Source organism: Harpia harpyja, chromosome 2, assembly GCF_026419915.1.
Source record: "Harpia harpyja isolate bHarHar1 chromosome 2, bHarHar1 primary haplotype, whole genome shotgun sequence".
Lineage (NCBI taxonomy): Eukaryota > Metazoa > Chordata > Aves > Accipitriformes > Accipitridae > Harpia > Harpia harpyja.
This window is the reverse complement of record NC_068941.1, coordinates 36743266-36768662: the sequence shown is the minus strand read 5'-3', so window position 1 is coordinate 36768662 and position 25397 is coordinate 36743266. Positions and strand designations below refer to the sequence as shown.

The 25397-nt window shown below is 38.6% G+C and overlaps 1 protein-coding gene across 3 annotated transcripts in view; it reads left to right on the top strand.

Moving 5' to 3' along the window:
- The window catches only part of SMARCAD1 (SWI/SNF-related, matrix-associated actin-dependent regulator of chromatin, subfamily a, containing DEAD/H box 1), a 47751-nt gene that overhangs the window by 21786 nt on the left and 568 nt on the right, over window positions 1–25397 (top strand). For 2 of the 3 annotated variants that reach the window (XM_052776323.1, XM_052776331.1), the window contains 17 exons: window positions 2104–2193; window positions 2852–2936; window positions 4430–4821; window positions 12065–12267; window positions 13471–13561; window positions 14806–14905; window positions 16401–16460; window positions 16669–16744; window positions 17222–17357; window positions 18357–18494; window positions 18798–18893; window positions 19757–19874; window positions 20136–20257; window positions 21426–21614; window positions 22515–22633; window positions 24106–24288; window positions 25005–25114. In XM_052776323.1, coding sequence (XP_052632283.1) covers window positions 2104–2193; window positions 2852–2936; window positions 4430–4821; window positions 12065–12267; window positions 13471–13561; window positions 14806–14905; window positions 16401–16460; window positions 16669–16744; window positions 17222–17357; window positions 18357–18494; window positions 18798–18893; window positions 19757–19874; window positions 20136–20257; window positions 21426–21614; window positions 22515–22633; window positions 24106–24288; window positions 25005–25114 — 2308 coding nt within the window. Of the gene's footprint in view, window positions 1–2103; window positions 2194–2851; window positions 2937–4429; window positions 4822–5339; window positions 5470–12064; window positions 12268–13470; window positions 13562–14805; window positions 14906–16400; window positions 16461–16668; window positions 16745–17221; window positions 17358–18356; window positions 18495–18797; window positions 18894–19756; window positions 19875–20135; window positions 20258–21425; window positions 21615–22514; window positions 22634–24105; window positions 24289–25004; window positions 25115–25397 lie in introns of those variants that run through there. The other variant, XM_052776343.1, reaches the window with a different exon arrangement.

The window sequence follows — 25397 nt, the reverse complement described above, 5'->3', positions numbered from 1 at the left end:
AAAAAACAAAGGTAAAGCTCATGGGTTGAGATACAAACAGTTTAATAGAACAGAAAGGAAGAAACTAATAATGATGATGATAATAATAATAATAAAATGACAATAATAATAAAAGGATTGGAATATACAAAACAAGTGATGCACAATGCAATTGCTCACCACTCGCTGACCAATGCCCAGTTAGGTCCCCAGCAGCGATCCCCCTAGGCTGACTCCCCCCAGTTTATATACTGGGCTTGACATCACATGGTATGGAATATCCCTTTGGCCAGTTTGGGTCAGCTGCCCTGGCTTTGTCCCCTCCCAACTTCTTGTGCCCCTCCAGCCTTCTTGCTGGCTGGGCATGAGAAGCTGCAAAATCCTTGACTTAGCCTAAACATTACTTGGCAACAACTAAAGCATCAGTGTGTAATCAAGATTCTTCTCATACTGAATCCAAGACATAGCACTATACCAGCTACTAGAAAGAAAATTAACTCTATCCCAACTGAAACCAGGACAATTTGAAACTATGACTTAAGGAAATCTTTAAGGGAATGAATTGGTTACATTTAAAGGAATGATTACTTTGACCTCTGCTAATAAATAGGATCTATGTAATTATCCTGGTGCATTCAGGTTGGTATTTGGCAGATCTTATGCACAGTCCTACAGTGTTGTCATGAGGTCAGCTCCCAGGCATCCCCGTAGACATCCTTGAAAACCATTTAGGGTAGAGAAAGGGAATTCTACAGTACATGCTGGAGGGCCGGATGGAGGATGGTGACTATCTCTGTTGAAACTTAACCAAAAATTGTCCTCAGAAAAAAAATGAAGAAAATGCAGAGTTTTCCATGAAAGCAAAAATAGTATTACTCACATAGTCCTCTACTTCCTGGAAGATAGCTGTGAAATTTGTGAGGCAAGATTTGCCAGGGTTTGGGTTTGTTCTTTCTCATGAAACCCCTGGGTTAGGTTACAAAGGAGACTTTACTGAATTATTACCCAGCCAGACTAGCAAACAATGCTTCACTGAATCTGGTTTCATGCAGCAGTTTGATTTCTGTGGTTAACAGTTCCATTACGGTTAAAAGGGGAAGAATTGGGAAAAATAAAGCAGAAACACGGGTTTTTAGAATTCGTACTAGAGAATCATAGTGAGAAAACTTGCAGGGTTTTCTTCTCACTCTTCCTTTTTGTCTTGTTCCTAAGACTAGAACATACTTTGCCAGCTATTGTACGTACTGTAGCTGTACTCTTAATAATACCATAGGCTCGTTGAGGAAAGGAACTGTCCTCTGTTACTTGGAGTGCTTCTGGGTGATCTGGTTTGTGCTATTTCAGCAAATGGCATCATTCAGTGAAGTAAATATTGATCAAACCTGTTGGCATCTCTGCTGTAGATAAGTAGATCTGTAACCACTTTGCATTCAAAGCTGTGTGAAGGAAGTTGCATAATTCTTTGTGGTGAATACATAACAGAGCAGCTTGTTGCATGTGGAAGTTTTGGCACTTATGAATAAGAAACCTCCCTTTTTGCAGGCTGATAATAGCTGTTAGTGAAGCTATTGTTGATGAAAACTTTTGCCAGCTTTTGATCTGACTCCATGGTGCTGTGACACAGTATTTGTGGATTTTTTTTTTACCTGTAAATCTTCACATAAACACACCATTTGACATGTTTATGGTGGGTTAAATACTGCATGCTTGGTAATCTAACCTAAGTGACTGACTGTTAACCCTGCCATCTTCTGCCTTAAGTATCATGCAGAATCACTACTAACTTTTTGTTTTAAAGAAATACAAACTAGATAGTTCTAAATTATTTCTATTTTGGTATGTAACTTTGCACTGTGTATGCTTATCAAGTAAAGAATGCCAGTCTTTTATGACTGAAGACATTTTCTATGCTTATGAAAGTTTTGGTCTTGTTTTGATCATTGGCTATGTATGAGGAATCGCTTCTGCAACTTGGATTTGTCTTAAGTGCTTTTGTCATTTAGAGTGGGTCTTTAAGGGTAAGCAATATTGATTAGGCTTGACTGTTTTGAATTGGGTTTTTTTTTTCTGTTTCTAGGCTTGTAATTTACATTAAACCTAATAGGTTTCTTTTTTTTAACATAGCTGGATGAGTCAGAACCCCAAAGACAATGGGAGAGGCAAGAGATGCTTGTGAAGAAGCTGCAAAATACATTCCCTGGATTGGATAAGGAGGTGAGCTCATGTCTCCTGATGGCATATCAAGTTTTGACTTCTTAAGAGAATTGCAGCTGTTGATAGTCCAAATGAAACAGTCCTTACATCAGCAGCACTCTTAGAAAGAGCCCAGGGTAGGAAGGTCTTCTCTGTTGCTGCTTTTGGAATATAATTTGCCCTGAACTCAGAGCAGTTGGATGTAATCAGGACTATATGGAACTTCTCATCCTACCTTTTTGGTCCTGTGACAAGCCTGACATAGTCAAATTTGATGACCTATTATAAAAATGCGTGGAAAAATCATCCCTCCCTCTCTCTCACACTCTTCTCCCCTGGACAACTAGATATGCTGTGCACTTTGTATTAGTTTAGTACCTGATGATACTCAGCAACTGGTCAGGGCATTTTAATATTGTGCTTTAAATTGTTGGAAGCAAAGCTTGTTTATGTGTGTTCTTACCCTTCTGGAAAGTGGAGTGCAGCTCTGCCTGAACTGAGTGTATAAGGGTAAATTGAAAGGTTTTTCTCCTTTTGATTTCCTTTATTTTGAATCATCTGATTTACAGGGGCTTTCTTTGCCGTGTGCAATTAAGTGTTAGTGCCTTAACGTTATTATGCACAGAAATTTAGCTTTTGCTTATCTTACCACAGTACAAAATTTCTTATCTTTTACTAGGAACTGAGAGATGTGCTTCAGGAACATAACTGGGTGTTTCATGAAGCACTGGAGGCCCTGAGAGTATTTGCAGAAGATGATGAGGGTAACGACAGATTTATAATCCATTTTATCCCAACATAAACAGACTTGTGATACAAATATTTTCTAATGTCCAGCAATAATAGTCCTGACAGCACTATGCCTAGAAACTTGCGCTGATACTTGAAAATAGTATTATGGGGAGGATAAAAGAAGGAAACTCAATTCTTCTGTATTTTGAAGTGTCATGATTTTTTTTTATCTTTTGCTCTGTAAGTATGGATAAATATCTTTGCTTGCTAACACAGATTTATATAAGAAGTTGTAAGTACCTGTAGGTATATCATAAAATATATTTTGAAATGTGTCAAAGCTGACACCTGCTCCCCTCCTGCTTGTTTAAGAATAAGTTTTGGTTTTTAACTGGGGTAATTTGTAAATCAGTAATTGCAAATAACTGCGTAGGTGACAAGTGACATATGCTATTTTATCCTTTTAAAATATATACTAGGAGAGAAAAATACTAGAAATAGGCCTTAAATTGTGCAACCAATTTATAAATACCCATGCTTTAAATGTGGTAGGGAGCAAGAACCATGATTCCAGGTAAATCTGTGAGTTATAACTTAAACACTATTTAATGAGTTGATTATTTTTCAGTGTTACACAGCTGTCAGATATCTATATGTTTTGCTGTATCAGCTATTTAAGTATTCTTGGGATAGGAGAGTATTCTTAACTGGATTCTTTACAAGTGGAGAAAGCTATCAGTATGCGTGAGGTTGGGTCCTTGCCTCCTGCTGCTGCTGCTTCTGAGAAAGCAGACATCAGGGTTGGAGTCAATCAGCAGCAAGCTGGGATTGGGCAGAAGAGAAAGCATTGCAAGTGCTTTCTTCCAAAGAAGGAATAAAAACCTATACAAGTCACTTCTGAAAATTACTTGCTCACATTCTGTATAAATAGCCTCTATCTTACTTTAAGACAGTAGGGTTATTTTTGTCCGAAATACCTCATTCTTCCGGTTTCTTTAACAAGTGCATGTTTTTGTTGTACCACCTCTAATGCTGTACTGAGATGCATTAAAATGGAAAAAGTATATCATTTTAATGCTGAAAGTAGGCTTGTTTTGTGAAATCAGCAGAATTAATATCTCTGCAGTCAGGTGGAGTGGGACCAGTATCTCATCCCAGTGATACATCAGAGTTCTTGCCTACCTGCTCTTACCTTGGAGCTTTTGCAGCTGACACATATTACATAGTGTTAATCATCTGTATTTGAAGGTAGTTACTTAAAACCTTCTGCTCTTTGAGCAGTATTCAAATTAGTATTGCTCATCTCATACTCACAGTTGGTACTATTTACATGTTTTAAACAGACTTGCATGGTGTTTGCTCCTCTCTTCTTTTTTGTTAGTAACACCTGCTGTTGAGTTGTTGTGTACTAAATACTAGAATGGTGTTTTATATCTATATAGGTTTTATTTTGGAAGAACAGTGGGTTTTAATTTGCGCTTAACCAGTACGCATTGACTTGTTGCCTTCTATATCGCATGCATAGGCATGGGATTTCCTCCCAAAAGTGAAGCTTCTGACTGGACTGAGGCCTCTGCCAAGAGCAGAAGTGATGAGAGTAAAGAGAAGCCGAAGCAGAAATCTACCGGGAAAGAGCAGAATGGCTTTCGGAAAAAGGACAAAGGCAAAAGGAGCATCTGGAGTACTAAAAGAGAAACAGAAGACTCGGAGGACGAGTCAGCTTCTGAAGACGGTGGTAGCTCCCTTGACGAGGACTACGGCAGCGGCGACGAAGTGATGGAGGATGGCTACAAAGTGAAAATCCTCAGCTTCCTGCAGGATGCTTCCCCGAGTGAACTGGCTTTGATTCCCCAGTGTTCTCAGAAAAAGGCTCAGAAGATAATAGCGCTCCGGCCCTTTAACAGCTGGGAGGCTCTGGTAGGTCTGCATTCTTCTTTTCCTATCCCCAGCCTGCCTAGAGTCAAGGTGGCTTCAGCCTAGGGAGGCTTAGATGGGTGGCCTTATCCTGATTAGGCTAAAATGCTATGTTCCTCCTAAGCCAATAGCATTTCAAATAGTGTCATATGACCTGATTTTGAATGAATTAAGGGGTGATTTTCCTGAAAAACTCAAGCTGATTGGCTGACATTACTGTCACTCACTCTGTAGCATAGAAAGTTGGTTGATTTCACTGCAGAAGAAGAAATTAGAGCTTTCATTTGGGAAGGAGGTGTTTGCTAGCCTGTTCTGAGCTCTTGTAGCTGAAAACCCATGCAGGAGGCAAGAACGTGGCAGGACCTTTACTGCAGACACTTGAATAGCAGCAGCAGCTTCCAGGGTAGCTCCATGACTGAAGGTGCCAGCATGGATATTTTCAGTTTCATACAAGAAACAGTCGTGTGGGGTTTTTTTGGTTGCTTTTTTCTTTTTCTTTAATCTACTGCAGCTTAGTCTCTAGCATGGTTTTGCTAGCTAAGTAATGCAGCCATTTTTAGTGGCGCGAGCTGCTGTGTTTTTATTAATAAAAGGTAAAGCATCAGAAGGCTAAACCACAATCCACAGCAGAAGGGAAAATGATACCTCTTGGTAAGTAGAATATCTACTGTCATTGGGATGTTACTTTCAAATGTTTTCCATGGTTTGTTTGTTGCCTTCATGTTTCATGCAGTTTCAGTTAACTGCAAGACATCAGACCTGATAAGAGCAACATCCTGGTAAGAAATTTGAAGTGTATTACAGCAGATTTTCTTGGTTTAATTTATTAGTGCTTTGGATTTTAAAGCAGTAAGTGAGCGTAGGCCCTCTTACACAGTAACTGGTATGTTTTTTCATCAGTATGTGTTCTGAAACCTCCCCCACTGATGTATGCAAGATCTGCTTGTATTTTTTTCAGAGCAGAACAGAACTTCCTCAATACGGGTAAAACAATAACATTTATTATTTGGTGTGTGAAATGTTTTACCACAAAACAGTAAGAGATACTAAACATTTTTAAGGAAAACAAAATGATCTTTGTATGTTGTGTTGCAAGGGGGAGAGATAAGAGGAGCATACTTAAAAAATACAGGGTGCAGGTATGCTGCAAAAGAAATCCGTTTTGCCCCAAGCCTTTGGCTTCTCACAGAACATCTGTCATACGGCTATTGCTTTCTAAACTTGTTGGATTTTGCCTGAGCTTAATTCTTTGCAGAAATATTTGCTACAGGGCTGTTCTCCTTTTCTCTGTGTGAAATATTTAACAGAAGAAAAGCTGCATGGGCCTGTTTGTGTTCAAAATTTGTCTTTCATAAAGATTGCTGCTGTCAGCAACCACATGTTTATGTAGTATTGTGAATACTTGCCCAGAGTAGTAGTTTGCAGCAGATCTTAGCAGATGTTTTGTATCGGTGTGGATTTAATTGTTTCTAAAGATCCAGTAGCTCAGTGACCCAATATTTTTCCTACTAATTAATAAGCGTGGCAGAATAATGGAGAGAGCTGATTCACTTTCAGCATTAAAGAAATTGGCTTAGTTTTAAAGTCTCTCTTTACTGTAATGGTATCTTTTGTAACACAATGTAAAGCACTAGAAGTTGTTACCACTTGCTCATTATTAGAATTGAGGAAGATCTTAAGGCTGTCAGCCTGAGATTAGGACTAAAGCTTGCTTACTTGGAAATTGAACGTCTTATTCCAGGAAAATGTAAATTAAAATTTTTTTTTTCATTCTAGACAAGCTTTTTAAGTTGGACTAAGAATTTTTTTTTCAGGTGGATTTAAATGAACTTCAAGCTTGTGACGTTATTAAGAGTGCTTGAAAATACTTATTCCTTGGAGCAGATATTTAAGACAGATGTTTAACTTGATCTGATAACACTTAAAACACACAGAAAAAAATTTAACAAACATGGTTCTCAAAAAATAAATGGAGAGACCTGAAAACATCCTTGCTCATGAGGATTAATTCCCTTGGCAATTTAGAAACACCCGTACTGTAGATCAACTACATTTTCCAGGAGGGTAGTTTTAGCCAGTTTTCAGTGCTGGAGATGACTAGCCATGATTGCTTCCTCTCAAACACTAACTTGCATAAAGAGTGCTCAGGTATGTCCTTGAGGCTTTAGGTGTCTGTCTCCTTGTTCAGAGAAGTGAAGCTTCTCTGTGCAAGGACCTGTGGCCTCTCCCGAATGTGTTGTGTGCGTAGGGAGAGTAGTAGGTCACAAAATAGATTGGGATGTGTGCTCTGAGGGAGCGTCTTTCTGAGTACTCCTTGTATTCACAACTCAAAATTGCACGTTGCTTTTTGAGGGCAGAAGGTTTGAAAGGGTGGTCCCAGGTGCCCGTGCTGTAGAAGCAAGCCCAAGCATGGAGCTGGGACACAAGAGGAGGTGTGGCGACCAAATGGGAGATGCCGCAGCAGAAGTTCATGAGGAGCAGCTCTCCCCTGCTGGGAATTGGGGATTGTAACACAAGGGGAGCAGATGGCGATGCAGGGGTAGGCAAACTAAAGGGCGATCAGCAGAAAGCGGGGCTGTGGGGGCTAGGAGGAGAGGGAGGGAGGAGCACCGAGAACATGGCTGGCTGTGGAGGGCAAGGCGAAGACAAGGGTTCAGAGCAGACTGCAGGGCAGCGTGAAGAGGAAAGTTTACCTCCCTGTGTCTTGGTCTGATGTCATATGTTAAGTAGCTTTTGTGCAAGGGGCCAGTGTTCAGTGATGTTTTCCTCTCACGGTGCAGGCCTGCTCTGTACCGGCTTCATGCTCTACACCTCCTCAGGACAGATGTGTTGGTAAACCGACAGCTGTTAGAGATACCTCCCCTCCTGGTGGGTCCTTTCCTACATTGGCTTCCCACCTTCCTCTCCTGTTTGCTTCGGGGTCCTGGTGACACCCCACTGGCACACATTACGGGCTGGCAGACAGCATGATTTCTGTCCTTGGTGGAAGCACTTCTGGGCACCCATCACCCTTCCTCCTCACCCTCACTCCTCTAAAAAACTCGTTGGTGCTTAATTAAGTTTTAACAGTGCTTTTTTTTCCAGACTGTTGGAATTGGCCAGTGTTGGAAATGGCAGCTCTCAGCACCGTTTCCTCAGCAGACAGGCTGTAAACGCGGTCATGTAACGCCAATACCTGCTTGTTCAGTGTGTGCCAAGGAGCAAGGGCAGAGCCAAGACTGGCTCCAGAAGGAGCCCAGCTGAACTTTTGGGGTCTGGGGAGGTGTCCTGTTCCTTGGCCTGTTGTATGTGCCCAATGCAATTTCACACTGCCTCTGCTAGATGCAGGGGTACGAACTGGAGGGAGTTTAATGCTATTTAGTTTCTTATTTTTAAGGTTTATACCTGTTAACTGCTTGAATTTCCTTTTAGCATAGAAACATATGTATCTATGAGTTTTGCTGTATCCTCTCATTTCTCTCATTCGTGGTATTATTCTACCACAAAATAAACCCTCTCTTTTTGCATTTAAAGACTTTACGTGAATTAAACAATGTCTATTGTTTTTAAAAATTACAAATTCTTAAGGAGTACATGCAAGTTAAACTGATGCAAAATATTGCATAGAAATTTTGACATAGCATATTTTTATCTTACCACTTTTAGGGGAATGGGAGAACTGAGCAGTCAAAGATGGACTTACTTGTGCATCATATTTTGTATACTGCAGTAGCATATGAGCTAGGAGATACAAACTCAGGGGAGGGTAGCTTTGGCTTTTTTATCATCTCTCATTTTGGTTGACTGCACATGTACAAGCTGCTACAAAAACCAAACTAGAAGAAAATCCAGAAGCACCGTGGACCCAAGCAAACTGAAGGGAAGCAGCAAATGCATCAGGGTAGAAATTGGAGCTGCTTAAGGTGGAACTGGAGTTTGTTGATGGAGGTTGAGGCTGCCTTTCACCTTTAGGCAGTGAAGTGAAATCCTAAATCGCCTTCAAGTGGTGTAAAGTAAGCCCGAGCAGAGCATGCTGGTGGGGCGGTTATGCTCCATGGGCAGTGCTGCAGCCCAGGACTCCAGTGGACCTTTCTTCAAAGCATGCTGTGGAAGCTCAGAGGTTCAGTTGTCCGTGAATGTCTCATGTTTTTGGACCTCATATGAAAAAAAAAAAAAATTAGCCTGGGAGCATGTCAGAACTTCTAGTAAACCAAAGGCCACCCGAGGATCTGCTTTGCGTTCTGCATGACAGGATAACATTGTGTGTTTCACATATAAACCAGTGGCTAAAGTTTTTTCTTGTTGTAACTTGGAGATGAATGTTAATGTGTTGACATGAAACAATACAATTTCTCTTAATAACAGATGGCTTCATTCTCCATACCTTTATTTATAGATTACAGGATTTATAGTCATGCCAACCAAAGCTTTAGGCATCAAAACAAATGTTGAAATTTTTTAATTGCCTGTTAAAAATCATGTTCTTTACGTCTCTCTTTATTTCTTAAGAGGTGTCTATTTAGCAAACTTTTTTGCAAGTGTTGACAAGTGTGCCTTAGCCTGGTTTAAGCTATGAGTGTTGGTAAACTGTCTGGGTTTTGTTTAAAATGGAACAAAACCACAAACAAACCAAACACCCCCAAAACTGTAATGGCAGGCTGTCAGTAGAGGGCATCACTCCATTTATTTTTTTATTTCTGTTGGAGTCAAAGCATAGCCTGCTTGTACATTTCAGCTTAACAAAGCTTGCTTTTACTCTGCAATGTGGCAATATTAATCAGTTACTTAACATGTAATAGCTGGATCATATGACCCCTCCTTTTTTTAAGGAAGGAATTCTAGAATACATGCCTGTGAAGTCTTGTGTTAAATTTTAACAGATCCCCGATTGAAAATTCAGAAAAATCTGTGGAAATTACTTCTGTTTTAACAAAAGAATGGCAAATCCAAAGGATCTTGTATTCTTCAATTCTTTAAATCCATTAATAAAAAAAGGAAGATGTCTGTTCTTTACTGTGAAATATATTTATGCGTAAATATGCATGAAAATACTATAATTACAAATATGACCCCAGTTACTGCAGAAATAAATTTATTAGAAGGTTTTACACTTTTTGTAGATGGCCCTACATGGAATCCAGGAGAAGCTGGTGGGCCTGAAGGAGAATATCCATATTGTAGTAAAGATACAAAGTTTAGAGAAAGGAAATGTAAAGTAACTGGTGTGGTCTTGAGGAAGCAAGTGGTGGAAGTAAGGCTTCTGTGTCAAAATTAATAATGCTTTATAGTTTAAAAGGAAAAAATTAGGAAAATTTTAGTTTTAATTAAAGACATGGTGTCACATGGCAAGTCTGTGGCTGGCACAAGGTTGTGAGAATGAGACTGGTGAGTAGCAATTCTCATTACAAAAAAGATCAAGAGCTCTTGGAGAAAGCATGTGTTCATGATTGATGTAGGAAGGATTGTGACATGGAGCCATTTTAAAAAAATAAAAATAAAAATTGATGCTAGATTAGATGCATCTTCTAGCAAGCATGAGTGAAGCAACCTCTGCTCTAAGTAGTAGACTCAGAGTACAAAGCAGCAGAGGAAGTTAGCCTTGGTCAAGGTGGGAACACGTGTTCTGGGAAGATGAGGACATGGTGGCAGAGCAGTTAAAGCACTTAAAGATCTCTTCTCAGCCACAATAGGAGGAAATACGCTATTGCGGGATAGGGAGCCACAGCGATACTGAATGTGGGCTGTCCACATGGCTCAGCTGCAAGCTTTTGACTCAAACACTGGTGTGCTCAGGAGCGGTGGAGAGGCCTTGTGTTAGTTTGTATTTACATTGAGATTCTGGTAGCTTGACTTGTCCTCTGCCAGCTTGTTTGCTGTGATGTTTAGAAAATGCATTTGTGTGGTTTATCTTGTTTGTCCCTCTGTAAAATGAGCGTAATACTGACATGAAACACATGCATAGCCTGGAGAAGAGAAGGCTCTGGGGAGACCTTCCAGCAGCCTTCCAGTACCTAAAGGGGACCTTCAGGAAAGCTGGGAAGGGACTTTTTATGAGGGCATGTAGTGATAGGGCAAGGGGTAATGGCTTTAAACTGAAAGACGGTAGATTTAGATTAGATGTAAGGAAGAATTTCTTTACTGTGAGGGTGGTGAGGCACTGGAACAGGTTGCCCAGAGAAGTTGTGGATGCCCCATCCCTGGAAGTGTTTAAGGCCAGGTTGGATGGGGCATTGAGCAGCCTGGCCTAGTGGAAGGTGTCCCTGCCCATGGCAGGGGGGTTGGAACTAGACAATCTTTAAGGTCTCTTCCAACCCAAACCTTTCTATGATTCTATGCAAAAAAATGGAGAAACTAAACGGTGCTAAAACCTTGTCAGGATGATGGTACCGCCCATGAAAATGTGTTGGCAAGTGCTAATGACCTGGTAGATTTGTCTAAGTTTGTGTTTCATAGATTTCACAGGAGGTCAGGTTCATTGCAAGAAAAAAGACTTTAGGTAAATCTTAGCTTAGTGAAGAAATTCTCCTCCAACACTGAAATGTGAAGAATTGAAAAGAATGAACCAATTCTTGTTGATCTTTTGGGCCTGTCAGTACTTGGTGATCACAAAAAACCTGACATGGTTTTGGGAAACTTCTTAGCCATTAAATCTTTATTTTTTTTCCAGTCTACCTAAATCCGGTATGAATGTGCCATTTGTGGTACAGTTAGAACTGGAACAGAGTAATGCTGAGCTCCTGACAGATTCATAACAAAACCTTAATAGCCTTCTTCATAGGTTGGTTTGCTTTGATGCCTACATTGTGCTTACATCTTACACCTTTAGTATCTAATAGGGATTGCTTAAAAGGAAATCTAATGATAATCGGTACTTTTTTTTTTCTTCCTTTTGTGGTTTTGCTCTGTTAGTGGACCTGGCATTCAAAGCTTGCTTTGCGCTGTACATTGCCTCTCTTTGAGGATTTTAAGAGTTTAAAGCTCCTATATTTTACATTAGAAACTCTTCAGAGAAATTGTTTCTTTTATTTTAAGATATGTTTTACAGTGTGAGGAGCTGTAATGCTGCCCTTCCGTGTGGATTCACAAAGTTTTGCACTGGGCCAAGCATGTAAGGAATATTTGAAGTTTTGAGAGGAGATTGGGATGCTGTTGCTGTCTGCTACTTGAAATACTTGCTGCCTGCAGCAGCTGTGGATTTGCACCATAGCACCTTTGCTGCTATTACCAGTGTTCATAGTTGGGTTTTTTTATTATTATTGTTTTGCAGTTTACAAAAATGACTAAGACTGCTGGTTTGTCAGAAGACATAGTGTGGAACTGCAAGATACTGCTGAAGGAGAGGGACGTGGTTCTAAAGCTCATGAATAAATGTGAAGACATTTCAAATAAACTGACAAAACAAGTAACCAGGATTACTGAAGATGGAGGATGTGGATGGAACATAGAGCAACCCTCCATTCTGAATCAGAGGTATCTTTCCATTTTTTATACTTACAACGGTTTCAGATAATAAGGTATACTTGAATACTGGGATTTTCAAAACTGCAGTCTCTGAAAGTAGAGTTGCAAATGTTTGACACTTACCAGCTCTCAGTGAGCTTGATAGCAATGTGCAATACTTGAGGGAATACAACAAATATTTTTAAGTGTATCAGGAAAGTTGGTGAGGAGGATAAGCACATAAAAACAAAAAGATATAACAGTGCTCAATACCTTGTTTTACTTGTTGCAGTTTTTGATGAATGTTGTCAACTTGTTTCAAACAAAAGGCCAAACAAAACTGTTTCTGTAATGGGGGACCTTTTATTTCAAAGAGGCCAAATTGAAATGAACCTGAGCAAACTTGTAAAGTTTATCAGCTGGACTGAAGGCCTTGGTCAGGAAGTTCAGATGTACAAAATGATCTAGAACTCTGTATCCAGTGGGAGGGGCATCGGGGATGTGTTGGGGGGAAGGACTAATGTCAGAGAGGTAAATTGGTGAGGATCTCCAAATGGATATTGGGAATAAAGAGAGAGCTTAGGAGGAATGGAAATGGGTATGGTAGGGGGCATTATCCTAAGGGTTAGGAAGCAGAAGGGTGGATGAAGTGGGAATGGCCAGAGTAGCAACCTGGATTAGACTTGGAGGCTGTTAGTGGTAAATAGCAAAAGGATTTTTCAGCTATGTCAAAGTAGAACCTGAGAAGAAGAGGGAACTGTTTGGAGGGAGCCTACCGGTGATGTTTCTTCTTTGGCAAAAAAATGCTGAACTGGGTGACTTGCTGTTGAGTGTGTTTTGTGGATTGTATGTGTTTAGTTTTTTGTTTGGTGCCGACGCCACTAAAGGCCACTTAATTTTTTGCATATTTTAAAAATGAGCAGTTGTTGAGCTGCTTTTAACTGGTTGTAGACCACTTATTTGAGAAGAAAGTTATTTATTGTAACATTCATTTTGATGATTTAAGATGTATGAAAATTCAGATAAACTACTTAAAAAGTTCAGAAATGCTCTTTGGTATTCAGGTGACTGATTAAATAGAGTTTGTGTTTTTCACTACACGAGGAGATCTGAAGTGCATTAAAATATAGGCAATGTTAAACTTACCATTCTGTGATTAACGTAAGTGTAAAGTTGTGTTTCGTGGAGAAACAAATAAAAGATGGTTACACGTTAAGCTTGATTTCTTAACAGTTTGGAACTCAAGCCATATCAGAAGATTGGTTTGAACTGGTTAGCACTGCTGCATAAACACGGATTGAATGGCATATTGGCTGATGAAATGGTAAGTGTGAAACTGATCATTTAAGAATCGTTAAAAGTTTTGCAAAAATGTCTTTGTTAAATTCTTTCATTTCCTAGAAATGCCAAGCAGAAGGTAAATAATTTGTTTTAGCTAGTATAACTTAAATTGCAAACAGTTTTTCCAAATGTTTAGAAGCTGCTGAGCTCTTACTTTCAATTTGAAAGTCAAAGGTAGCCTAAGATTCATGGACACTGATAATCACAAGTCATGTCGTATCTTCTGATGCAATGGAAGCAGTTTCTACCATAACAGGTTATCCTCAAACCATTCATTTTAATAGCTCTTTGCACATAAATATAATTCGTTCTACTTGTCCAGCATTTAGCTGCAGTGAGCCCCTATCTTCTACTTTTCTCCATTAGTTTCAAAACAGGTAGTTAACAATACAGAAAAAACTAAGTGCGTAGAAACCTTTTCTGCTTCTCCAGCATTTCGGCCATCTCTTGTCATTACACTCCCCGTAAGTTTTGAAATAAAAGCTTAGGGGTTTGAGGTTTTGTTTGGTGCTGACACCACCAGTAATTGTACAACAGAACAAACTTAGTGATGCAGCTGCCAAGTGCTAAATTTGTTGTCAGTTGCTTTTAATCCTGGCTGCTGTTCATCTTGTGAGGAACCATGAATGAATGGATGGGTTTGCTTCGCTAAGACTGAGGCAGTGTTTCTCAACTTCCGTATGTTTTGTATTTGTAAGAACTACCTTATGTGCATATTTTGTGGTAGGTAGGATAAATTTTTAAATCCATGATACAGAAGACAGGAAAGTGAGTATTGGTGTATACATAGGCTTATCTTAAAGAAATCTGATTTCCATATTAAATTCCACTTCAGAAATAGCTGGAATATCCTTTGTACAACTGGCTCAAATGGAAAGAAACAATTAGTTTCCAAGTAATAATTTGTCTGCAGCACTGTTTCAGGAAGGCAAATTTTTGAAGAAGATTTGAGGGATGAACTTGAACTAAAATGAAAAACTTCATAAATGGAAAAGATGAATTTCTGATGCTCAAATGTTGAGCTGAAAAGATAATTAAGTTTGACTGTGATTGTAGTTAAGAAGGAATTGTCTTCTGTAAAACAATGTGGTTAAACAGAACAATTTTTCTATGCAGATTTGTAATCTTTAGTTAACATTGACTACGCTGTAATTGTCTTATGAGTACAAAATGCTATTATGTTCTACAGATTGTAAATTTTGTTTAAATGGGTTTGTTTTCTCTTAGGGCTTAGGAAAAACAATTCAAGCTATTGCATTTCTAGCTTATCTCTACCAAGAGGGCAATAGGGGTCCCCATTTGATAGTTGTGCCAGCTTCAACATTAGGTAAGTTACAAGCTTCAAAATTATGTGTTTGTACAAAACCAAAAAAAAATCATGGACAGACTGTGAAACAAAGATAATTTTATGAAAGAAAACTTAATTTTCTTATGGTGTTATTCAACTCCTTAAGTAATTTGAATTGGAATGCAAACCATACTGAAGGCAGGCTTGTTCTGAATTAATTAGACCTAACATGGAATTTTTTTCAATATGTTCTGTATGCTTCACAAAAAATAAAGCTGCTTGTTACAATTTGAACTTGTTTAGCAAAGTAGTCTTTTTACTTACTGAATGTTGGCTGAAATTCCTAGTCTTCAGGCTATGCTTAGGATTAGGTATCATGGCATTTGAGACATTCAATGTCTTTTTTCCTCTTTGCTGCACAGAATCTGTCAAAGCAGATCAAAATCCTAAAATCATGAGGTTGACTTTTAGTTGTGTATTTTGGTTGCTTAATGACCTCAGTCAAAAGCAGCGAAGCCAATGTCAGCGAAGCCAATGAGTTTGAACAGAAACTAGTTCTCCGTGGAGTTAAATTTGGTTTTGTTGACTGATTATAGAAAGGAGAAAGTAACAAGTTTAATTTAGAAAGAAAATGTTGCTTTTAATATAAAATACTTATTTGGGCTTCAAAAATTTCTCTTAACGCATCAGAGAAGCTTCTGGTTGTTCAACATCAGTTCAAAATTGCCGTTTTCAGTGTGCTTTTAAAATCCACCAGAAGCCATTTTTTTTAAATAACTCTTAAAAATGCATGTTCCTTAAAACCTGAGGTGTACATAAAGGTGTAAATGAAGGTGCTTTTGTGAAGTGAATCGTAGAGGCTCGTGAATTGCAGTGACAGGTTGGCCCAAGCCATCTAGCACAGGAATGCCTGGGAAGCGTGGTCTATCTGCAGCTTTCCTGTCACTTTTCTGGAGGTGTCTCCTCAGCTCTGATCTGGGTCTTGCCTGGGTCATGTGAAATTTACCAGAGGCCCCCCTTCTGCTGTGGTTTGGGGTCAGCATTTGTTGACTGTCAAGCAGTTTCCCCTTGGGCATGGTAACCTCGCTGGTGGCCGCTCTGCTGGCTGTACACCTGGAGCTGGGTCGAGTTGTCAGGCTTTCTTGCCTACTCCCAGAGGCACTGTCTCTCCTGAATGAAACACTTCTGGATGCGAGTACTGAAAAATGAAGTGATGTGCTTTCTGAGGATTTAGCCATCTAGGGAAGAAATTGGGCTGAAAAGTTAAGCATTGTATTATTTTTTCGTGGTGGTTACAGACCACGCAGGGTCTGTTTCTGTAGGAGTTTAAAGTGCAAGCTGGTTAAGCAAGAGTGAGTTACAGTGTGGTTGTGGGTTGTTTAATTTCCCTAAATATTATTCTTGACCTTCAGGGGAATTTAAAGGGATTTGCTTTCAAATCAGATGTTTGGTTTAATGTTGAGGTGTGTCTGAAGTTACATAAGACATAACAAAGGATAAATGACTTGTTTTTTATTTTAATGATGTCTTACAGATAACTGGATAAGAGAAGTTCATCTGTGGTGTCCTGAACTGAACGTCCTTTTTTACTATGGTGAGGAATCTAATTTAGGAATGAATCCAATAATACAGTTGCTTGCACGGTCAGCCTAAGAAAAGATGAATTGCTCATGGAAGCATTATTTTAAGACAGTTGTTTAAATATACGTATTTATTGCTGAATGTATTTGCGTACTGTCTTAATTTTTGTATGTATATAAATATATGTAATCGTACTCATTTTATGCTTTGTCCTTTTGTAGGATCCCAAGAAGACAGGAAACATCTCAGGGTGGACATTAATAATAAAGTTGTCGATTTCAATGTGATTGTAACTACGTAAGTACAGTAATTGTGTAACAAGTGAGATTTAGTTAGCTGCTACTGACCTCTAGTGGTACAACAAAACAAACCATGTTTGGAGTTTGGTGAGATGGGAAGGGAACTTATTTTTGTTTTCAGGTAATGGTTAACTAACGTTTTATTAATGTGTAACAGATGCTATGTTATAGATGCTTTAGATATTATCTATTAATTACATAATACATGCTAATAGATACATATTACTTTGTAATAGGTTTGCACGGTTTTTTGGAAAGTGTTGCTGAGAGCACTGGCTCATCAAGTCAACTGTAATTATTTGCCAGTAGTAAACTGTGTTATGGTTGGTTACTTCTAGGCAGTTTTACTTACTGGCCCTCATGTATTCTCTCCATAACTCTTAACAATTTTAGAGAATTTAATTTGAATGTGATAACAGTATGTTCATGTTAAATTTGCATTTAATGTGTCTTTTATGATATCTTTCTCTGACAGATACAACTGTGCAATTAGCAGCTCAGATGATCGAGGACTGTTTCGCAGGTTGAAGCTTAACTATGCAATTTTTGATGAAGGTCATATGCTCAAGAACATGAGCTCCGTACGCTACCAGCACCTTATGACAATTAATGTAAGAGGCTTAGTTATTGTTGGGTTAGAGGGGACAACTCCTCTTTTTTCTGTTTTGTAGTTACGGGCTGGGAAAAAATGGAGTATTAACTGTAAAGTTCATGTACACATAGTGGTCCAGAAACTACAGTATGTGAGTAGTTACAAGTGTTGATGTGGTCTTAGGAGTGGATCCTGCATTGTGAACTTGTTCAGGGATACAAGCTCCCAAAGAAATGTAAAAAATTTCCTATAGCATCATTACAATGACAGTAGTGGTTCAGTTTCAGTATTAAGCAAATTTCCAGTTTTATCCCACAATAGTAAAGATCGTAAACATGCTATTCTGACGACTTGCACTGAAACATTGTAGTATTTAAGGTCCTACTCTGATAAGACTGTGCAAGAAAAACTAGCTTTAAAATTATTTTTTCTTGTAGCTTGCGGCTTGAGTCAGCAGCATTTTGAAAACTAGAGAATTTGAGTACAGCTCTTTCTCTGATTATTGTGATTTAACACTGTAGTATTTGTACTTGGCACTTATGACTTTTTCAAGATCATATTTTCATGAAAAGCCTTTTTAAGAAGCTGGTCTTTAACCAATTAAACTATGGCTTGTACTTGCAATTCAAAACTTGTGTGTAAGTTATGTATGACATTAGAAAAGATATGATATAGGAGCAACAATTAGCACATTAACTTAAAACAAACAAACCAAACAAAACAAAACAAACAAGAAAAACCCTAATAGAGCCATGAAGGCTTTTCTTACATCTGGATTAGGGTTCCTGAGTAGTCTTAAATTGATACATGCTCAGTTCCCCACAGATCTGTAAACGGTTTTGTTGACTTAACCAGGAAATTATTTCATGAGATCTAAATATATATTAAGTTTAAATAGTTATAACTTAAACCAAGCTCATTTTCTCAGTTCTCCATAGCTGTGTTGTTTCTGCCAATATCCATTTTTAACCTTTTCGACTAATGTTTCTCACTGCTGTTTTCCACTTTGGACAAACAGGCAAAGAATCGCTTACTGCTAACAGGGACTCCAGTTCAAAATAATCTGTTGGAATTGATGTCCCTCTTGAATTTTGTCATGCCACATATGTTCAGCAGTAGCACAAGTGAAATCCGAAGGATGTTCTCTTCAAAAACAGTAAGTATGATATATTCTCTTGTTGAAAATAACTTTTTTTTTTTGCTACAACACTGCCATTGCTGCATAACTTCTGTTTTATTGGTGTCTTACGGAAACAGGTAATGTGATTATCAAAATCTAGAAAATGAAATAAGCCATTTAAAGTAAGAATGTGGCATAACAGGATATCTCAGAATACTAGTGGTCCTCTTGAATCTGTCTGTTCTGGCTGGGTTTTTCATCAAGTTAGAATAGTTAAGGTAGTATTGTTACAGCTGAAAACTTCACACTGTAATTTATTTTTTGCAATATTTTCCTTAGAAGAGTGCTGAAGAACAAAGCATATATGAAAAGGAGAGGATTGCACATGCAAAGCAGATAATAAAACCATTCATCTTGAGAAGAGTAAAAGATGAGGTAATGCTTTATCTTTAAAATAATGGTTTCATATTATCGAGAAGCCTGATAATCTTTGAGACAAAAAGTAGAATTTAAGGTCAAATTTTGCCAGTACTAGTTTTAGCTGTTTATCTAGGAGGAGCAAGAAACTTGAGCTGTTTTTCAGGAGTTTGCAAGTAAAAAAAATGACCTGCTGCAGCTTTGGGATTTGGTGCTTATTATTTGCTGACTATTTACAGCTGGAAGTTTTAGTTAGGAAAGCTCACTGAAAGATGATTCAGTTCACTGCTAAGCAATGAGAAGTGAGAAATCCTCTACATTAACCACAAAAATATTTGTGACTTTGTAGTAATGGCATTTTATTTTAACTGAAAGGATTAAGGCAGTGAATGTGCATGTATGTATTTGTGTATGTGTATGACTAGAAATGTGTGTTATTGTGCTATCATCAAAATGTTTATTTTTTGTTCTAAAATCCAAAACCTATTTAAATTCTTCTATTTAGAATTGGATATATAAAAGAAAGGAAAAACTTAATAGTGATCTGAAAAGTGTTTCTGTGTACTTGCATACTTTAGTAGTCAGTGGCTTGAAGAGGGTGTATCTGATTAGCAGGGGAGTAGGTTCTAGGTATTGCATTTATTATTATTTTGTGCAGTTTTGAAGTGTGCGGACCATGTTACTTGATGGGGGGGTGATGTATAATCCAAATCAAGTTCTGAGTAAGTCAAACTGCTGACTCGGCAAAGTTGCAGCCAATGAAAGGAGTTGGGGAGGGAAGAATGAATAGAGTAGCTTAAAAGCAGGCTTGTAAGATAGTACAGAATTACTGACTATTCACTACAGTACAGTTTTTACCTGGTATGTTTTTATTTTGGCAGGTCCTTAAACAACTACCTCCCAAAAAAGATCTCATTGAATTATGTGCCATGTCTGAGAAACAGGAACAACTATACTGTGATCTCTTAAACAAGCTCAAGAAAACCATTAACAGTAATGGTATGTGAGGGGCTCATTTCCTTTTGCTGGATTTTTTTCATGCCCAAACATACGTCAAATGTGACTACAAAGCCCTTGCTTTGTAGAAATGTCTAATACTCAGAAACTCACTATATCCCTTCTATGAATTTTTCCTAAGTTCAGGTAATAGGTGAAATGTCAAATTCAGTCCTTACAAATAAAGTTCTCCTGAGAGATAAAGATGTGTCAGATAGGCATCTATGTACTACTTCTGAATATACCTTATTTCTTTGTTTACAGAGAAAAACTCTGATATGGGAAATGTAATGATGCAACTTAGAAAAATGGCTAATCACCCTCTCTTGCATCGTCAGTATTACACGACTGACAAGCTCAGGACAATGTCCATGCTTATGCTCAAGGTAAGGTGATGAGATTCAGAAGCAATCTTTAATTTCTCAGAACTTTTAATGCAACTTAAATAGATTTTTGATTTTTTTTTTTATTTTTTTTTTAATTGTCAGTCCTCTGGTCAAAAGTGTGTCTTTGCAAAACTTAATTCATTGTTGCTGCTTTTTATTTCTCTGCATCTATCCAGTGCTCTAGTCAAGCTCTGTATGTGTTTAACACTGATTTTTGTATGAGATATTAGAATGGAGAGAACAGTTGTGGGACTGCAGTCATCTCCTTTACATTAGCTCCCCCTTAACACCTCTTCCCTCCACCCCAAAATTTAAAACCAAAGTACTTAAGAAAAATATCTTGGGTGGACACTTGACTTCACTAGTATTTTCTGACTAGCAAGAAATCTAGGCTGTACAGAACTAAAATAGGGAAGGCATAAGTATTGAACTGTTGAGGATTTCTTTTAATTTATTTATTTTTAATTTGGCTGGGGTTAATGCCTGTGGAGTTTGGGGAAAATTGTTGGTTCTTTCTAAAGTATACAAAAAAAAAAATCTGAACATGCAGCAGGTGCTCTAAGAAAGTTGCAGCTGGCTTTGAATAGCTTCAGCTTTGTTTTAAAATAAAGCCAGTCAAGGTTAGGGGGAAGGGAAGAAGTGACCCATTGGTTTATGAAGGATTTTTGTCCCTTTTTATTCCTACTCATACCATCGTACTCTCCAGATGTGGCTTTTCTTTTCCTCTTTCTTCCAGGCATGACATCCCTCTACCCACCCTACATCTTGGGCTGGGCTTCCCATGTCTTCTACCATCTATCCAAGGATTGGACCTCCCTTTTAGGGAATGTGTCTTCAGGGGAAGAGGTCTGATACAGGGGTAAAAGGTCATAGGGCTTGATGGGAAGTAGGTAATTGTTATGGAGGTTGAGCACATACTACTTAGTTTTTGGTAGTACAAGTTCTTGTAAAAGCTAAATTGCAAAGTAATGATCCTCTACTATAAACCTGGGGTTGCAGAGTTCATCTTTTGTTGCTTGCATGAGCCACACTCTGGCATTTGTCCATGTCTAGTTGTGCTACTTTGTTCTTTCAGAAATTTTGGATGTTATTGCGTGGTGGTTTTGTTTTTTCTTGTCTGTCTGGCGAGATCGTGTATTGCATTATTTCCCTTCATTTTTGCTAACAGGAACCTACACATTGTGATGCTAACCCTGACCTTATCTTTGAAGATATGACAGTAATGACAGATTTTGAGCTGCATTTGCTTTGTAAGCAATATTCTCACGTCAGTGACTTCAAGTTAGACATGGATCAGATCTTGGATTCTGGAAAGTTTAGAGCACTGGAACGCATTCTCTCTGACCTTAAAGAGAAGGTTGGTACTAGAGATAGCTGAAACATCTTTTTCAGTCCATCTAAAGGGTGGCTCTAAATAACTGGTTAAATTAACGTCTGCTAGCTGTATATGCAACCCGGTTGCTTTTCTGTGGAGTATTACAATGTGATTTAGCGCATGTGCAGTATTGCAAAGCAATGCTTACAGCTTTTAATGTGCAGTCCTGCCTACGCATGTCACTTTAGAGACAGCTGAAATAAGCTTTCCCATTTTTCCAAGTTTCAGAATATTAATCCCGAGTTAACACTACTTTCTCAATGTACGGAGGGCTAGCATCATTTTCACAGCACATGAATTTTGGCCTTCTTTTGGCAATTGAATAAGACTGTATTACATTAGAACAATCATGTATGTGTTAAGCCAGTGTAAAGGTAAGAAGCAGTCACTGCTTTGAGTCATAGATTCAAAGTGGCTTATTTTACAAATAAGCATGTACTTCAGAGTATCCTGAGTTTGCACAAGTGTGTGCTGTGCATCTCTTAGATTATTTCAGACAAAAGAGTGCTACTGCTCTGTATTATATGGAATATAGCTTAAATTTAAGTTTCTGATGAAAATATTTTATTGCTTTTTATAGATGGAGTAGGTCTGTCAATTATGCATTTGACATTATTTCTAGATTGCTTGGGCCACCTAAGTACAAAGTAACTAAAAAATTATTGCACTGACAAAAGGTGGGTTAATGCAGCAGAAATACTGGATAAGATATCTTCACTGAAAGTCAGTCCTGACTTGATGAATTTCAGCTTAGTCTTTTAGTTTGGAAAGTAGTGATTCAGTTGAAGTAAAATCACGTGTTTGCACCAATAAAGTATTCGTGTAGTTCATTATCTGTAATTGAAGTCTTTTAAAACTTTTGTTTTGCTTTGTCATTTCCAGGGTGACAGAGTTGTATTGTTTAGCCAGTTTACTATGATGCTGGATATCTTGGAAGTTTTCCTGAAACATTGGCAACATAGATATATTAGGTTGGATGGAAAAACACAGATTTCTGATCGGTATGTGTCTTTTGCTGAAGATGAGAGAGAAAAAGTGGATGTGTGCATGGAGGCGGGGAGGTGACTTAAAACCTTTACCTTTGTTTTCCAATATTGTCCTGGTTTTGGCTGGAATAAAGTTAGTTTTCTTCCTAGTAGCTGGTATAGTGCTGTATTTTGGATTTAGGATGAGAATAATGTTGATAACACACTGATGTTTTAGTTGTTGCTAAGCAGTGTTTATACTAAGTCAAGGACTTCTCAGCTTCTCGTACCACCCTGCCAGCAGAGGCTGGGAGTTCAGAAGAAGTTGGGAGGGGACACAGCCTGGACAGCTGACCCAAATGAGCCAAAGGGGTATTCTATACCATATGATGTCATACCCAGTATATAAACTTGGGGGAGTTGGCCAGGGGCCACCGCGGCTCAAGGATTGGCTGGGCACTGGTCAGCAGGTGGTGAGCCATTGTATTGTGCATCACTTGTTTTGTATATTATTATTATTACTATTATCCCTTCCTTTTCTGTCCTATTAAACTGTCTTTATCTCAACGCACAAGTTTTGCTTCCCCCCCCCCCCCCCCAATTCTCTTCCCCATCCTATTGTGGGAGGAGGGAGTGAGCAAGTGACCGTGTGGTGCTTATTTGCCAGCTGGGGTTAAACTGTGACAAATGTATAGAATTCTGTGGTCACTGGGGGGCATTGAAGGGGTTTAATGTTGGATTTCGGATCACCTTAGTAAGGATGAGGCTGAAAGGTGAGTTTTAGATGGTTGGGTTACAGTCGTAGCTATCGAAATGGAAAACTTTTGTCTTCAGCAGTTCATGGTGTGTTTGATTTGCTTGTGTGTCAGCATGCCATAACAAAAGCTCAGCTGTAGATACTCCTTGGAAGTATATCTCTGTTACAGTAGGCAGAGAAGCCCCTTTGTTTCTCTAGGACAGACCATTTACTTTGTCCTTTACAGCTGAAAATGTTGCAGTGCTTTTCTTGTATTTGAGCTGTGCTGGTTTTCTGCTGTTTCCTGTTTCATTATTTTTTTAAATTTTTTTAGGTGCTCTTTCCTTTGTTTCAAAAAATTGTCATTCTTGCTGTGGTATTACTTCCCACTTACAGCTGAAGTCTGTTACTTCCCTTGTGTGTGCAGTTAGTACAGAAGACAGTCATGAAGCTAAATTCCTCCCTCCCCCCCGATTTGTTTCATGTACTTCAGTCTTCCCTCAACTTGCTCTTTGTATTCTATGATCATCCAAAATCTTTTTCCAAGCCTCTTCTCATTCTTTGCTATCGATCTGTCACTGAGTATGTTTCGCTGGTCACTGCTGAGGACTGTTGGTACCCTTTTTCCTTCTGCATAACATCTGTACTTTTGAGCTGCTTTGCAACACCACTGTCCTCCCTTTCAAAAGATCATCCTAACTTCTGTGTTCAACTCTGGAGCCCGTGCGGTGTTTTCTCCAAGGCCTGATGTGTGTTTTCTTGTGTTCTGCAGGATACATCTAATAGATCAGTTCAATACGGATATGGGTATATTTGTATTCCTCCTGTCAACCAAAGCTGGTGGCTTGGGAATTAATCTGACCTCAGCAAACGTTGTTATTCTTCATGACATTGATTGCAACCCATACAACGATAAGCAAGCAGAAGACCGATGCCATAGAGTAGGTCAGACGAGGTAAGACTTTTTAATTATAATGCTTGGCTTTTCTTGGAGGCAAGCTCTCAAAGGAAGCTAAAAGGACAATATTTTATGATTAAAACTGCCATTTTAAGCAGAGACTTGTGTAAACCAGCTCTGGGTTGTGTGGGAGCTAGGTAACTGTAATTGTCTTAGCACATGTTGCTGCCAGAACAAACCTAATTTACATTCTCCTTTTTCTAGTTCTCTGTAACTCTCAAATTCTCTATAATTTTAAAATTTCTGGTGCGAGGAACTATTTCAAGGCAGATCTGAAGTCTTTGGGACTGTTTGGCAAAGTTGTTTGCTCTCTTCAGGAGACTTCTAAGCAATAAAGTGGTACCCTATCATCAAGAGTGGGCCATTGTAGAGTCCTCTGTCAGAGTAAGCTAACGTGAGCAATAGAGTATGTTTAATAACTGGTATTTCAACTGTAGTATGGGATGAGGAGAAAGTTGAGTTGTTTCTATTAGTGGAGATTTTTGTGACCATTCAGACTTTGCAGTGGCTGGGAGTGCAGAAGAAAACAAGTTTTCTGGCAGTACAGAGCACAGTTGGTCCAGACAAAAACTAGAAGCTCTTCCTTATTGCCCTTTTGTTCATTTCCTCCTCCTTGTTTTAAACCACTGCCGAGTAAAGGCATAGCATCCTTCCCTTTTGCACTACTACAAAGAAACTATAAAAACGGATTTATCCTATTTTGTGGTTTTCAGAGAAGTAAAAGTCATAAAGCTAATCAGTAAGGGAACTATTGAAGAATCCATGCTCAAAATCAGCCAGCAGAAATTGAAGTTAGAACAAGATATGACTGCAGCAGATTCAGGTAAGTTTCTTGCACATAATGATGTCTGCTTAAGTGAATTAAGGTTGCTGCAATATATTATTCTGAAAAAACAAGGTTCTTGATGCAGACAAGCCTTTTTTTTCATGTTAAATAAACTAGAAAGATGTATTTGTGCTGATTATTGTTCGGTTTGACAGGAAAAGCCCTCTGAGTCTGACCCACAAATCAATGATAGACTCCTACAAGTAGAGGATTTTGTACAGTTCTGGGGATCTAGACTTTTGTCTGTTTATGTGAAATATTTTGAGCTGTACTAACGCTT